Genomic DNA, 17,481 nt, shown 5'->3' on the forward strand with positions numbered 1-17,481 from the left:
CAATATACGACAATTTAAGTTTGAAGTTGGCATTTATAACTAATTGCTAATGAATTATGAATATGATGCTTCGTGAAAGTTGAAAGTTGAAACATTTCATTTCATGTTAGATATTCTTTGTTATCGTTTGGTTACTTCGTAATGGTAATGGTTACAAGTATAAGTTACAACTTTTGTGATCAATGATGATAGCTGTTATATATTGAATTTTGAAAGTTTAAGATTGATGAATCATGAGACTCGATATTTTCGGCGAGCCGAAATATCGCCAAGAAAATATCGCGAGACGACGTAAAATATCGCTGGGCGTGTTTTGCCGCGGCTAGAAAAAGGGAAAATCGTTTTTTTTCTTCATTTTTGTTTCTGAGTGTTGGAGAAGGAAGGGGAAGAGTTTCGTGGTGGTTGTCAAGGAGGGTTTGAAGATCAAACAACGATCAACATGTATGTTCTTAAAAACCCCTATGTTAATGATTTTTTCATAGATTTAGGGTTATGCTTGCTTGCCTCTTTGCCTACCAACATTTTGTTTCTTTGTTTTTTTCCATTTGCTATGATTTTCATGCCCATGAGCCAATGCAAGGGTTTTCTCCATATTTGGACAGCAAGCTTCATTTTTTTTTTCAACTTTCTTATGCACCCTCTTATTGCCATTTTTCATTCACATTGCAAAATGCAAATAATGTAGTAATTTTTTTTAAATGAGGTGGTTATTACTTATTATTTTTTGTGTTGGGGGGTTTAATGCCAATTTTTTGTTTTTTTTTTGTGCCCTAGGTTTGAATTAGTTCACTACAAATGTCAAATATGCCAAAAGCCTTGGACCCATTTTGGGAGTATGGGGAGGATGTTGGTGGGGCAAATCGGCTATATATATCATGCAAATTGTGTGGGACCAAGATGTCAGGAGGGGTTACACGATTGAAATACCATCTGGCTAGACTCTTTGCACATGATGCAGATGTAATGCCTTGTATGGTTTCTAGTGCAGAGGTTATACAAAAAGCTCTTGAAGCAATCGTTGAACAAGACAAAAAGAAAGCTGCTAGGGAGAGGCCAATGGTCTCAGATAGATAGCTGCTAGTTTTATTTGTTCTGCAACTTTTGCTACATATAAGTTTATAGCTCATGATGATGAAATACTTTTAAAGTTTTATATATGTGATGTTATTTTGTTTGAGTCCTTGATTGGACAATTATCAGGGATCAGCAGGATATGTGATGTTATTTTGTTTGAGTCCTTGATTGGACAATTATCAGGGATCAACAGGATATGTGATGTTATTTTGTTTGAGTCCTTGATTGGACAATTATAAGGGATTAACAGGGTATGTGATGTTATTTTGTTTGAGTCCTTCATTGGACAATTATCAAGGATCAGCAGGATTTGGTATCGCCTTTGAAGTTTGATGTATCATTTCTATTTGACATCATATATATCAGTGCTTTCTTCATATTTATGTGTCAATGTGTTTAGTTCATGTTGTTATTGCTTTATATGTTTAGAAATCTGAAAAAAATTAATATATTATGCATTTTTTATGCTTGCCGATATTTTCACCGATATTGCTGATAAGATGTTTTCTGGACCCTTGCCGATATTTTGCGGATACCGATATTTTCAACACTGGTTATAAGTATAAGTTACAACTTTTGTGATCAATGATGATAAATTTTATATATTGAATTTTGAAAGTTTAAGATTGATGAATCATGAGACTCGATATGTTGTATGTTACTAACTTGTGAACGTGGTTGATGAAGATCATAATTTCTAGATGATTGATGTTATATGGTTCAATCCATGCTTTTATGCTTTTTATATCTAATTCATCATTCTACATGCTTTTGTTAAAATATATGCATGAAAATATATAAAAATATATATTATATAAAAATTTGCTACCAATTCGCTTCGAAACCTAGAGCTTTTGAAAATGTCGCTCCCTGCTCCCAAGTAACCTTGGGTGATCCTCAACTCCCTCTCTTTCCAGGGCCACTCTAAGTTTCATGGTATTATCATGAGTGGAATCTTTCACTTCTCTTGTACCGTCGATGGCCAAAATGGCTGCACTAGTTGATGGGACAAGCTCAACTTCAAAGCAAGGCTCCCATAGCTCAATAATCAATAGCTACTCCTCGAAATCTTCATTGAGATTCACTCCTAGCTTATCCTCTCAGGTGATTGCTTTTCCTTGAGATGGAAGAGGAGGCTACTCTTTTAGAGCTATTAAGGTGTTAGGGTTCAAGATCCTAGGGATATTAGCATTCAAAGATTGCACCACCATTTTATTGAACCATTGCCAATAGAGTTGTTCAATGCAATATATTTTTGCAAAGAACTTTCACTGCATTTACCATGTGGCTGGTCAACATTGTCACTATCCTTCATATAACTCCATGTCATGCCTTTTAAAAATTGTTTCACTCTAGAGTGAAACTTTAAAACCCTAAACCCCAAAGTTTCAAGTGAATTGAAAACCTTGACCATCAGCGGAAGAAAACACTTGTGTTGTTTTCACCACTTTCATAACCATTGAAGCAACAATACTTGCGAGATCTGAACCACCCTTGCCTGTCAAATCTACTCTTGTACAAGCAGAAAAAGAGAAACAACCTTCTACATTGAAAGATAGCCCTATACTTGCAATTTCAGACGCAAATCCAGTACCTAGTCCATCCTTACACAACCCAACAACCAAATCCATACATTATATAGTACCACCGGGGCCTGTACATCCTTCCCCTACACTGAAGTTGATTTTTTGTCTTCACAGCCATCAGAATGGCCATCGTTCTCCTCTCCACATTTCAGTTGTCTTCCTTCCCCATCATGGTTCTCCAATTACATTTCAGTTGTCTTCCTTCCTCATCATGGTTATCCAATTTTTTATAATTTTTTTTGTTAATCTTTAATTTTATTTGATAGCCAAAATAACTAACGACAACATTTTGAAGGTCAAATTATGTCTTTACTCTACATAAAAACCTAGTCTAAATATATTTTAATTCTGGGTCTATCAAGTGCCAAGAGAGATCAAATCTTGAGGTGCAAACTTTTTTAAGATTGCAAAACTTAAGAAAAGTTACATTTGGAAAGATCTGATCCCTCTTAGTACATTCTAGATAAATAAGATGAATTTAGGCTAGTTATTATCAAATTTTTTAAAAGAAAGCAACAATATAATTTTTTCTGGCATATCTACCAAATTGACAATTAATTAAAGAAATTTATTTTGTTGTATAAGAAATAACATCATATTCATGGTTACTTAAAATATTTAATTTGTTTAGTTTTCTAGTTTTCTGTGTGCCTTTCATAGCTGGGAAAATACATGGTACATACATACCTAGATTTCCATACCATTAAGTGATTGTAACAAAAACCATTAAGTGATTGTAATTTGTTAGTGCATAATCGGTTAATTATCATCATAAATTCCATAGCCCTATGTTCTTTTAATATTAATGTTATTCTACAATTTATTTGCTCAAAAAAATAATTTTTCTAAATCATATTAGACGTGTTGTTTTCTTAAACTTGTTTGCAAGTAGTTGTTTAAAATATAAATTTAAATTCGTAATCTCTGTGAGATATTTCTTCTATCTAATTTTTTTAACCATTGAAACTAACTATAATTTCAATTGGTGATTAGTTTGTTCTTGTAGGGGCAACTCAATTAGCGTTGGTGTGGTATCACCTTACAGGGGACAAGTTCTTTACTTGGACAGGAAGTTAAGTACTATAAAAGATGAATGGAAGAACATTCTTGATGTAGAGGTCCAATCAGTTGATGGGTTTCAAGGTGGAGAAAAAGATATTATAATTATTTCCACTGTCCGTACTGGGAAAAAAATTGGCTTCCTTTCTGATGATCGGCGCACTAATGTGGCTTTAACACGTGCAAGGTACTTTTTTTTTTGCCCCGATCTGCTGGTCAGCATCATGCCATCTCCAGTTCTCTCTTGTGAATGTTATGTCGTGATTCTGTTAGAAATATTGTTGAAGGTTTCGTAATCATTCATGAATCATGATGCATGTTATTCTTTCACGTTGCTTTTGGAATCTAACCAGTTTGCTTTTTTGTTTGTTATCAGATTTTGTCTTTGGATCATTGGGCATGGGCCATGTCTACTTCAAAGCAACTCTGTATGGACGAAGATTGTAAAAGATGCCAAGTTAAGGAAGTGTTTTCTAGATTCTAGCATGGATCCAGAAATAGTAAAAGTGATAAGAAAGGCAAAAGCCGAATTGGACCAGCTAGAAGATCTGCTAAACAAGGATTCCGTCCTCTTTAACAATGCTGTTTGGAAGGTACCTTAGAAGCCACAACCACTCTTCCCAAGTAGATAAAGTTTATTACTTTTGTCAGTTCCTTAACATGATTACGCTGCATATTATTATTTCTGTTTTATTTTTCTTTCACTAGGATCTAGCGAATTGCATTTATTTTCTATTTACGCCTATGTAAAATTTCCTTTGGAAGTAGTTAACATGTGTATTGTAATTTATTGAGATCACGAGTGTATGGGATGTTGATTAACTATATAATCAAAGTGAGATTTGATGGGAAATTTTTATGGCTTTCATAAATTCTTTTATATCGTTGATGGTTAAAAATCTGATGAGAAATAAAATTTATTTTTATGTTCTCAAAAATTGCACATTAGCCCATCCTACTTAATAATGTACGTGACTAGGACACGTGTATTATAATGCATATCTGTTTTCTCTTGTTATGTCACTTTGCTATTAATACCTTACACTTTTCTACTTATCACTCTTATTAGCGATTCTATTCAGGTCACTTTCTTAGCACTTTCTATTCTTACAAATAAACTTGTATTAGTAATAATCTTTCCTCTTTCCACCGGTCATCACAAGAGAATGCATGTGGTACTATCCACGACCTACCTCATATAAAACATTATTTCTACCTCCTACACAAAATGTAAATGCATGTAATTGGCGGCATGTTGAGTATTGTTGTCTTTGTTTTTGAGAGGTTGACTCCTCCGTGCGGCAAAGTGATTCCATTTTTGCGTTGGCCTATTCATGATGTGAATTAATTTTGGTGATGTTATTCTTTTAGGTGGTATTTTAATGAAGGATATTTGTGAATACATAAAGATAGTTGGTTATAGAATCATTATAAACATGGCAGGTGTTTTAATGAGTAATTTTATAGGATAAAACTTTTCTCTTACATTGAATGTGACCTTCTCTTGAGGTTTTAGGTTTATAAGAGGGGCATTACTTGGAAAACCAAGATTGAGATAGTATGTTCATTATCCCCTACACCATACTTGACACTTTCCATGCCACATTACAAGCCCCATATATAATCTCCATTCTTCCGGTCTAACTTGTCATTGGTTCATTGGGATTTGGCACCCTCATGTCCACACTCATTGAGTAGGAAACATTGCCTTGGATGTTGGAGGTTAATGCAGCTAAAAGAATGAAAAAAACATATCATGGCCACAATAAAACAAAAAGAAGAAAATCAAAATGCAAAAGATGGTTGGGACACAATTTAGCACGTGGGCAAAAACTTAGCATGATCTCTACCCTCCTCATTAGCCATCACCTGGTTCTTGAGCACATGATGCTCATTCACATCACAAAAACCCTTGCATGTTTTAACCCTATTGAGTGATAAACTGTCTCATTGCAGCCCCTAAAGGGAGAGACATTTCCGAGATAGATCCATCAATTTGTAGGTGCATATGCTAATATGGTTATGGAGTGGGAAAGTCTTCAATGATGATGCCACAACCATGGTACCAACTAATGGAGGTCCAACATATTGAGTGTAATAATGAGTAGAGGGAGAAATGGTGGAGGCATGAGTTACCCCTTTCCTCAACCTACTTTTTCCAAGCCTCCTATGCGCCTTTTACTTTAATGATTTTCCTTTCTTTCTTGCAAAGCTTGTATGACCAGTTTGCTTTTTTATTTTCCAATACCCTTAATGATGTAGTATTTTATTGCTTATTGGAGTTGGGACATTAATAAGCTCCTTTATTTATATGGATCATTAAATGTTGAAGAATAGGGAGATGGCTAATGAGGGTGGTGGAGCTCATGCTAGGCTTTTATCCACATGTTAAATATATGTCCTATACCTCTTTCATTTTTCATTCTCTCTTAAGACAAAACAATAAATCAAGAAAGAAAAAACGAATAAAATCCATGCCACACAATGAACAAAATAAATTGGATAGTGATTCGCAAAATGAACTCTTTGTTGAAGGCACTTATCTCATTAGACAAGAACAAGGTTTGCTAGAGGGGAGGCTAGCCTTCTATAAAATCTTTGCGATGACTAGATAATGGCTAGCTAATGACTAGTTGGATTCCTACTCTAGGAAATATTTTTTACTAGTCATCCTCATGTTTGAGACTTAATATTTTTCGTAAAATATTACATTACAAGAATTAGTTTGCCCACTAAGGGGTTGAATTAGTTCAATGCTCAAGTTGGTCTAGGATTCCCTTTGGTAATGGTCTGAAATGGTCAAAGATAAAGAGTAGTGACAATTAGTTACCTAACGTCCCTCTCTTTGTCCATGTAGTAGACGTTGAAATTGCTCAAGTCAAGTTATTATTTTATTCAAGCATGTTTTTCATGCTCATTATTATTTGTATTGGTCAAAGTCAAAGGCTTATTCACAGCCTAGAAAAATATTTTTCAAAAGATGTAATTTGGGTCAAATTCACCTCAAGAAGCCAGTTGGCCCTGCCCAAGAAGAGACACCTATTCAATCCCCTCTGAACAAGTATACATAAAAGTCAAGTTGAGCACATTTGGAGACCAATTTGTAGCATCTGATCTCTATTCTTTTGTGGTAGAACATGAAACGATGCGAAGTTAGGGAGAGAAAAAGAAAAGGGGGAAGTCTGATCTTTCTTGAAGCTTGCATGTCTCTTGTTGGTATGTTGAAGGTTGTTGCTAGGGCTAAACTTGTTGCTGGACCTGTTACTACACTTGATGATGGAATTGTTGGTGGAATCTTGAAGGAGGGCTTGACTAGGCATCTTGAAGGTTGGAGTCTTGTCTTGGTCTTGAGTCTTGGATATCTCACTTTCATCTGATTCTATAAGTAGAGGAGTTTCTTGGGTTTTCCTCCTTGTGGTCTTTTTCCCTGGCTTAGAGCCTAATCTTTGGTGTTCTTTGTCTCTGTGATCTTCATATTTTATATGCTTTTATAATTTTTTGATGAAAAGAAAATAATAAAATAAATAAGAAGCCAACAAATATTCACAAGCAATTATTCTGTAAGAGAAATCAACCTAAATATGCAAGCAACACGATTTCTCAGCATGGAATCAGAGCTAAGGGTAAAAAAAGAAAGCCAGAAGGTTACGTTCTATTGGCATTTTGCTTGAAAATATTTTCGAAGCAGTCTTCACTCCACTTAGAGAAGATCATTATCATGTCTAAGATTTGAAGCCTGAAACATCCAAGAAGGTCCGAAACATATATTGACAGATCAGTCCGACATATACTCTCTGTTTGGAATCCAAACTCAAGAAAAGGTATGATTAGTCTCATATTAACCTATGACATCCATTTGTATTGAAAATCAAAGTTATTATTGAAGCATCCTAAAGCGAAATACTTCGAAACACCTGAGACATGTATCATTTTATGGTCATCACTCTATGAACAAAGTGCGAAGATCTGCTTCTATAAATTTTTTGGAAGATATGATCTCTGAAACAATGCAAAAATCTCCCTAATATAATGACATGGGAAGATACTGCAGTAACCCTAGTTAGATTTAAAGATCCGAAGCTGTGATAGCACTTGGTGACCCGAATTGAATGTGATAAACAAGAGTCCGCAAAGGTCTAAGGTTATGGTACATAATAATCAAGAGGTCTGCATTAACCTAGTAGGGCTGAGGCTGGGGTGAAGAAGAAGTATCTGAGCCCTATGTAAGAAATTCAAATATTTTATGACAGTGACAACATTCTCTGAGGAAAAGAAACTATGATGTAAGTTTGAGGCTTCTATACTAGTTCATTTTTGCCCGAAAGAAGATTCTAGACTGTCTAGCAACTAATATAATCTAAGTTCAGAGGGACACTACTCCATGACAATATGCGGGTATATGAAGATATCAGACGTGAAGCAACCATACTCCTTTACATAAAGAAGGGAAGTGATGCGAATTCTTCTCTTGGCACCTATACCTCTGTGATGTAGCTAACCATCTCTATGAACAAGCTCATTCACTATAGTAACACGTCTTCCTACAACATTCGATCTTGTTAGGTCAAACTTACCTCTGGAATATTCGAGTGAACATGATAATGAAAACTAAATCCCTTCAGGATTCATCTTTAGGATCAGTATGAAGAAAATCAGAGTGCAACGTCTCTCACACATAGAGATTGCATTGAAGACATATATTAAGGATCATCCCTATGACACGAATGAAGGACGAAATTTCTGTAAAGGACAAAATTATGTCACGAGTGCTCATCATGTGAGTTGTACTCTGTGGAACTTCTGAAGTGAACAAACAATATAAACAATATCAGAAAAAAAGAAGCCGAACAAGAAAACCTATTAGTAAGCCACAGAGAGGACGTTACTAAGAAACAAATACGAGCTACAAGAATAAGTATTCATAATGATATCAATCTACATAACATCCGAACTTTTGCACAACAATATAGTCTACATTATTCTCGATGGCAACACTCTTTTGAAGCACTCGAAGATTACTCAAATAATGTGAATTAGGAGGAACTGTATACAAGGGAGAGTATAAGTTCATCGTTGTGTAATCCATTAATGCAAAGTCCTGAGGTTTGATCTGGAGAATAGAAGTCTACCATCAAGATTGTAAGATTCACAATTGATGTTGAAGTTGACCTCGATACACATCTTCATGGAGTATAGAACTATATTTTAAATATCACATTGTCAATGGTATCGTGGAAGGAATTGAAACTAGAATCTGAAATATTTGGAGCACATCGTTGCGGCACAATTGTATTAAGCCAGTCATATTACCCATAACTTCCTTCCTATATGTAGTATAAGGACTAACCATATCAATAAAGCGGACCTGATTGAAAGGAACCACTTGAATCGAACCAAGACAAACCATGCAGCTCAACGAAAATTCTGAGGTTGAAGGAGTTGGGGCACATTTGGGGAAGAATGTTGGCACTTGACAAATTGAAAAGGACGGAATATTTGCAAATAAGAGATAAGGTATGCATAATTCTTGTGTGCATTTTGTAAGCTAATTAAATTAAGTTCACTAGGATTTGGTGATAATCATCTAAGTAAAATGGTTTGTATAAGTATAGATTAGAGACAGTGACATATAAGAGATTGATATGTTAGCACACCAAATTGCAAATGAAGTCTAGGTCTTGTGATCAAGAAATGAAATGAATAAAATGCTTGTCAATAGTGTCACTAGGGTTTGGAAGCTAATCCATTTGGGTGCTTGTAGAATTTGCAATTTCTAAGCACCGAAGATTGTGATTCCCAAGGTTGCAAATCTTGAAGACCTTGAAGGATCTAGGGTTTTGCAACTAACTCTCTAGTGTGTTTGTAGAACTTTGTAATTTTAAAAGTGGTAGGCCTTGAAGATTTTGGTATCTAGGGTTTGTAAACCCTAGCATAGTTTGGACTAAAAGGAACCCTAGGAACAAAACCCTATCTAATCATTTCTGTTATAAAAGGTAGATCTAATCCTTGATGATTATGGCATTGTGTGAACAGGTCCAAGATGAAGAGAGAGCTAACCTTCCTCAAAAGATAAGTGTTCTACATCTTCTTAAATACTACTAATGCTACTGTCTTTGTACCTTGTCTTTTTTGTTCTTTCATAGTCTTCTAACAAAATTTGTAGGTCGAAAGAAGAATTATCTAAAATTGACTAATAATTAGAAGATTTGGAAGAACATGGCAAAGCTTGAAGATTAAGGCGGAAGAAGAAGTCGATTAGATGGCATAAGTTCACTTACCTCAGCGAAAAAGGAGAAATTAGATCTTGAATGGATACAATGCTACTTGAAGTTTGGCAAGAAAAACACTAAGAAGTTTGTGATCAAGAGAAGACAATAGTGATAGGGCAATACTCGTTAGAAAGAAGTTAAAAATATCGTTGTACATGTAGTCGATTTGTTCTATCTAGGATTGATAGTACTAATGTTGATATAAATATCATTGATGATCGGAAGCTGATATAATTTCTTGGAAAAGCGTGAAAGAAAAACTGTTATGAAGAAAGAAGATGTGAATGCGTGCGCAATCATTTGTAAGTTTGGCTTCATAAGATGACTAATGAACCACTTGATGACATGTTGAAGCTACATGAAGGTTAATAAAGATCAAAGAAGGTCAAAGCTCATTATGGTGTGATGCAAATAGTAGCCGGGAACTACAACAAGATATCCATGGAAGAACATGTAGCAGATGCTTTGATGAGTATTTTTTTGAGACAAGCTTAGGATTGTTGTTGTTCCTCCCTATTTGAGAGGGAGTGAAGATTTTCTCCCTCGTTGAGAGAGAGTTAGAGTGGACGCTGTATTCTCCATGTGTCATGCATTATTGCCAGGGCTAACAGTCGTAAGCCTAGTGAAGGCATTGATAGGGAGAATGGAAGATTGGATAAGCATCTGGGACCGATATTCTTTGAGAATTGGGTATCCTAGATAAGAGTAGTCCTGAGGACAAATATTCTTTGAGGATTGGGAATCCAAGATAAGCATAGTCCTATGAGGACATACCGGGTGAACATCCGGATGGGGTATGTGTCTGGAGAGAGGCAGTGATGGTGTCGAAATTTATGCCTCCCTACATTGTGCTTTGATCTAGTAGAGAGATAGAGCTTGTCATTCAAGGCCTTGCTATGTTTGACAATGATGGTTATGATGATGATGATGATGCCTATCAATCTGAACCCTTATGAGAATATTTCAATTTGAGAGTATCCTATTGTGCCATTATGAATACTTTCCTAGTTAAGAGGGAGTGTTGAAAATGTAACTAGTGTCGGTCTGCATAATGTAAATTTTCGTAATTAATAAATTAATTATTTTTACCAGCATGATCTTTTTCATGCTAAGATATATTTATTTTTCAAGCATGGGTTTCATGCTCAAGTCGAATTATTATTTTATTCAAACATGTTCTTCATGCTCATTATTATTTGTATTGGTCAAAGTCAAAGACTTATTCATAGCCTAGAAAAAGAATCTTCAAAAGATGTAATTTTGGTCAAATTCACCTCAAGAAGCCAATCAACCTTGCCCAAGAAAAGACACCTATTCTATCATCTTTGGACAAGTATCAATAAAAGTCAGGTTGAGGTCATTTGAAGACTAATTCGTGGCATCTGTTCTCTATTCTTCTGTGGTAGAACATGAAAAAGAGCAAAGTTAAGGAGAGAAAAAGAAAAGGGTGAATTCTGATCTTTCTTGAAGCTCACATGTCTCTTGTTGGTATGTTGAAGGTTGTTGCTAGTGCTGAACTTGTTGCTGGACTTGTCACTATGCTTGATGATGGATTTGTTGATGGAAGAATATCTTGAAGGGAGGGCTTGACTGGGCATCTTGAAGGTTGGAGTCTTGTCTTGGTCTTAATTCTTAGATATCTCAGTTTGATATGATTTTATAAGAAGAGCAGTTTCTTGGGTTTTCCTCTTTGTGGGGTTTCGCCTTAGCTTGGAGCCTAAATTTTTGTGTTCTTTGTCTCTTTTGATCTTCATGTTTTATATGTTTTGATAATTGTTTAATAAAGAGAACATAATAAAACAAGCAAGAAGCCAACAAATATTCACAAGCAATTATCATGTAAGAGAAATGTATGCTAATATGCAAGAAACATGATTTCTCAACAGTAGCTCGACTTGGTCCATATGAATTTGACTTAATTAGGAGAGAAGTCAACTTGGTCTTGAGATTATTATGACTTCAAAATGACTACTTTATCAATCCTTTCCTCAACTTTCTGGTCCAAGGTAACTCCAACAACTAGTTAGACTTCTCCAACAACTAGTTGACTTCCATAATGTCTAGTTTTATCAGACGTTTCTTTTAGTAAACTCGAGTTGGCCACCTATGCTTTGTTTCTATAACGCCTTAGACATTTAGGCCATTTTGACACCTATGTATGCTAAAGCTTGCCTTGATCTAAACTTGGTATACCTCCAAATCTTCATATCTTGCCAAGTGTTGCCACATTATCAATGCCTCTACCATGTAATCAATCTAGTGTGCTAGTTCTCTGATGTCCTAAGGAATTTGGAAATTTTGACACTTGGGTCATTTTTGACATAATGCATGTACCAAATTTCCCAATGCTCACATTGTTTTGCCACCTAGAAACCTATTTCACCAACTTTGACTAGGTTGTAAGTAGCAATTTCCTTCATTGTTCGAAACATTTATACGTGGCATGGTCTCCTCCCATCAAGTTGAACAAACTGAGACCAAGTCTACTTTTTGACCTCCTAGATCACTTTGCATTTGGGAGCTATGAACTACCTTGAGAATTGTGAAAAAATGTCAATGTGAGACTGCATGTATGAGAGCTACTTCAACGATATCGCACCAAGTCAAAGGCTACTTGTTAGCCACCACCAGTGGGTGACCCCATAGGAGAATTTTTTCTCCTAGATTTGTCTTCAGCCAATAGCTAGCAACCCCGACAACTACTAGTATAGCCGATGTGTGCCAGTTCTTCTCCGCTCCCTAAGCTAGTCGTATTCCCCCTCGCCCATCTGTCGAGAGCGTATGTTTGAAGGTGGGCCATCCAATCCTAAAGGTATGTCTTTCATTGTGCAATCGGCTTCTTATGCTTGTTTTTATTTGGTACACTTGTGTATGGATTATTGGGTGACTTGGAAGAATGAAGGGCTTCGATTGTAGTCTTGTTTTCTCACCTTAAATGGGGGGTTAATCCTCAACCCTAGTCTCGTGGGATCTCCCCAATTGGCTTACAATTTTAGGATGGACACCACTTGCGAAACCTAGATTCTGGTAGGGCGGTTCCTTTTTCTCATTCCACACTTTTCACTCCCCGCTGCACATTACACATCCTATTTCATCATCTTCCCTCTCTGGGTCCACAAGGCTCTAGTCCCACTTCCCCTTGTCCACATTTCTGGGTCGAACCTGGAACGATGCCTTGGAGGTTGTTGCAGTTCAAAGAAAAAGATAAAAACATATCATGGCCACATACAAAAGGAAATAATTCCACAAAATGAAAAAGATGACCAAGACAATAAAATTGAGCATGTGGGAAAAAAGCCAAACATGAGCTCTACCCCTTATCATTATGCCCATCAACCTGATTCCTAGGGCCCCTATGAGCGTCCCTTGCATCATTAAGGAACCCATGCATGTCTCAACCCTTAGTGGGGGATGAACTTGTTCATTGCCCCACATTATATGCGAGATGATGCACTTGGACCAGTAGTGACCCTCGCCAGCTTAGCAATATATATAGGGTTTGGACGTTGATCTAAGACCCAGAGGAGGTTTGTCTCATCCTTGAGACATGGGAAGGCGATCACCATCTCCCTTGCCCTCATTTGGAGCCTTCTACAAGATTATTTTTCATTGGAAGACCCATGAGACCACTATTGTTGAGATTTGTAGCTTGGTAGGTGTTGCACCTATTTTGTCAAAAGTCCAAGGAAGCAGTTGTACAAAATTTTTCAAAGATTAGAATCATCATCCATTTATCTGTCATGTCAATGTAAACCCTAATTCTATAAATTGTAATGTAAATGATGCTAGTACGATCGTGTAGTCATGTAACAACCTAGGTAGCCTATGAATTTGGCGACGAATTTCATCCTAGGAGGCTTTTTAATCTCACCGATTATCTTTGTTTCTAAACACGGCTAATCAGAATAGTTTTTTCCCTCCAGCTTAAACCCCAAAGCTAGGGTGAAGTTTATTGACAAGGTCTTAGGTGAGTCTTAGTGTTATATCGAGTCTTTGTAAAAGTGATTTGGGAATAATTTAAGCTATTTAGCTAAATTATTTTATTACAGAGCACTTGGCCTACTAGATCATATTGTGTCGCAGAATTGGGTAATTATTTGAGGGTCTATAACGAATGGGTATTCCCCCTTTGAGGGTTGAATTATTGTAATATATTATGTAAAAATATTTTAGTGCATGGCCCTTCGCAGTCAAACACCATGGCTAAAGTATTTGAGGGTGGAAAAAATAATTAATCCCCTCGTGTGTCAATTAATTAATTTTTCTAGCCAAAATATAATTAAATCCTAAGCTAGAAAATTAATTAATTTAGAGTCGAAATTAATTTTAGAGAAATTAATTTCTCCAAGTGGAAAAAACTCGTGGGTCAAAAAGAAGTCAATTTCTGGAGGTCCCCCACCAAGGAAAAAATGGATTTTTAGGAAAAATTTATGTCAAAGCCAAACTTTTGAAGAAATTAGTTCAAAATAATTATTTTTGGACTAATAAAACATGGTTTTTATGAGAAATTTGAAAATTCCTCAAAAATAAATATTTTTGACTGCGGAGATTAAAATTTGATAAAGTATTTATCAATAATCGAGATGATTTTGGCAGGGATCGAGCCAGCTAGCCGTTATTTTCCACTTGGAGGGATTACTCTATAAATAAAAGGCATTTTGCTTCTATTCCTCATCTTTGGTCGATGTAAAATTTTGTAAAGTTGTTGTGAAGCCACTGTTCTACTAGGAACATTTGAATTTCATAATAAAATACTTTGGGGTACAGTTCATGGTGTCTTTGTCTCATTGATCTGTGGCATGTGCTGGGTATGTGCTTTCCTATATTGTGCTTAAAATTTTATAAGCTTGTTTATTCATTACATCATGATAAGAACATTATATTGGTAGATTTTGGGTCTATCTTAGGTGATCTGATTTGCCATATGTCTAACAAGTTTTCTTGAAGAAAATATATAGAGTTTTCAGGTTCCCCAACTCTTGGGCCCCAAGTTCACAAACTGTGGGCACAAACTGACCTTGTTTGGACTCTGGGAAATTTATATGATTTTCTTACTTTGCTAAGGTTGTGGTTAATGCCGCATCTTTCAAAATACATTGAGCCATTGTCATCATTTAAAAAGTTATCTGTCAAAATATTTTATTTTCACAAGCATTGTATATTTGTATATATTTTGTAGAATATTTTTTTTGTAAATAATTTTTTTATAACCCTCGTTTTGCAACTACTAGGGTTTAGGGTTTATTTTCAAATTTTTATATATATTGGGGTTTTGGGTATTTTCATTTTTCATTTGTGCACGTAAGCTTCAAGATGATTTTCTAGGGTTTGAGCTAGATCTAGGCCCTTGAGGATAAGATCTAGTCTCTAGAAATTTTTGCAGGGCCAACATGATAAAATTTAGCAGTGAAATTGAGCAATATTTAATATCTGAGGGAAATCAAATATTTAGCAAGGGTTTTAAAAACTTTTTAGGAACTCCAGGCTCAGCGTCCTCCCTCTAGCTTAGCCGCTACCCTTGTTTGCCTTTTCTTGGCTGGCCGTAAGCCTGAAAAGGCCACTAACGCCCTTCGGCCTCTCACTCCTTGCCATCATCCATCCTAGGATGCCTTAGCCCTGTTGCAGGAAATTTTAGGTCTTTCGGGCCTAGCCTTAGGGCCTTCTCCTAGCCCTCTATGCTCTTCTCCCACCCTCGACATGCGTCCTTATCCATTTGTCTTCCCTTATCGCTCCTCGATAGCCATTCCTTTCCTTTGTTGCGTCACAAAAACCTTCGTTAGCCTCTAGCGTGAGCCTTTCTAGCCCTTCGTCCCCCTTATTTCCTTGGCCGCAGCCTCTCCAAGGTTGGGTGTAGCCTCCAAAGGCTTACGATTCCCTTATAGAGAAGTCGTCTAGCCCTTAGAGGCCCTCAGCCTCCCTCATTTACCTTGTTGCATGCCTGTTGTGGCCTCCTTCCCTTCTCGACCCCCTCTTTCTCCCCTTCACTGCCCTCCTAGTCCTCCGTTAAGCCTCCTATCCCCTTGATTGCCCTCCATTTGCTTCCCATCCTTTGCTGCTGCCCTCTTCCCTCTTGTCGCTATCCCAAAGGGACCCCTTCCCTAGGACACAACCTCTCTAGGGCTTGTGGTAGGCCTCCGAAAGCCTTCTGCACCTCAATGCAGGCCTGTTTAGGATTTTTTTTTTTTCCTTCTCGCGTTTGCCCTTTTGAGCCTATTGCACCGAATTTATCAAAGTTCCAAGGAAGCAAAAGTACCAAAATTTTTCAACAAGATCGTATCATTTGTCAGCAGCTTATATGTCATTGTAAACCTATTTTGAAAGTTATCTAATCTAAATGGTCCTAGTAAGACCTTGAATCAGTGTTGCAAGAAACAACCCCACCCCCAAGGATCCAAATCAGGAACCGCGTCTCGTACGGATCCGCGGTTCGGAATTTCGGAACCATGGATTTGGACGTCGAAGACGGTTCCTATAAATTCAGAACTGCGGATCGGGCCAAAGAAGACGTTTCCTGGAATTTCGGAATTGTGCTAGCCCGATCCATGGTTCTGGATTTCCGAACTGCGAATCTGACGACGTATCGTCCTAGGATTCGCGACAAATCGGGCACAGATCCCAAGTGGATTTGAAGGGAGACGGGTGGTTTCTTAGGGTTCTAAATATTTTTTATTTTTAATTTTCTGACTTAATTGGGTTGGGGCTTCTCGAACACTCCCAAGGTGCTCCCTTGGTGCTCCTTAGATGCTCCCTCATGGTAATGTTAAATTCTTAAAGTAAAAGTGACATTATCCTTTATTTTTCATTTTCATCATTTTACTTTTTAACATTACCATGAAATGACCCAGGATGTTTGAGAGTGGTTCGAGCCTCATCAGACTTCATATGGAGAAAATAGAATTTCATATCCTATTCAAAATTCAGCAGACTTAATAGTTTTCAAGAATTCAAGATCAATGGGATTGTGGCATTTCATTAGATTATATCATGTATGAGGGTATGTGATTAGCATTTAATCAAGATCACCAAGCCCTATATGTACCCTAATGTTGGTGATGTTAATTGTTGAACTCGTTTGTCATCCCCTTAGCAAAAATTACCTTTCAATCAAGTCAAAATCATCGATCAATCATGTTAAGCTTTTTCTACCATATTTTAAGGCTTGGATTAGGTAGTTTGATCAAAATTGGGCAATGTTGACTAATATCCCTAGACAATCGAGGTAGAGGCAAAGGCTAGACAAGAGGAGAAGAATCTAGATTCTATATGGTTGATGCTCGAATAATTAAACATTAACATACAATGGATGCCATATCTATCTTGATTTATGTACAAAATATGCATGCTTACATATCTTCTACAACTACTTTGATATTTTGGATGTTTTTTTTAATATAAATGCAAAAAAATATCAAAAAAGATTATATATATATATATAGTAGACGCTTCGATTCCTAGATTTTTGGGAAATGATGCTTCTGCGTCCCCGCTTCCAA

At 36.5% G+C, this 17,481-nt stretch overlaps 1 protein-coding gene across 3 annotated transcripts in view; it reads left to right on the top strand.

The window, feature by feature from the left end:
• The window catches only part of LOC149214141 (uncharacterized), a 515,106-nt gene that overhangs the window by 133,949 nt on the left and 363,676 nt on the right, over positions 1–17,481 (top strand). For all 3 annotated transcript variants that reach the window (XM_089392204.1, XM_089392206.1, XM_089392205.1), the window contains exons 5-6: positions 3,654–3,906; positions 4,096–4,312. In XM_089392204.1, the coding sequence (XP_089248330.1) occupies positions 3,654–3,906; positions 4,096–4,312 (470 nt within the window). The remainder of the gene's footprint in view (positions 1–3,653; positions 3,907–4,095; positions 4,313–17,481) is intronic.

The sequence above is a fragment of the Pinus tabuliformis genome, chromosome 1_1 (assembly GCF_031772625.1).
Source record: "Pinus tabuliformis cultivar Carrire ecotype Pingquan chromosome 1_1, CPIR1, whole genome shotgun sequence".
Lineage (NCBI taxonomy): Eukaryota > Viridiplantae > Streptophyta > Pinopsida > Pinales > Pinaceae > Pinus > Pinus tabuliformis.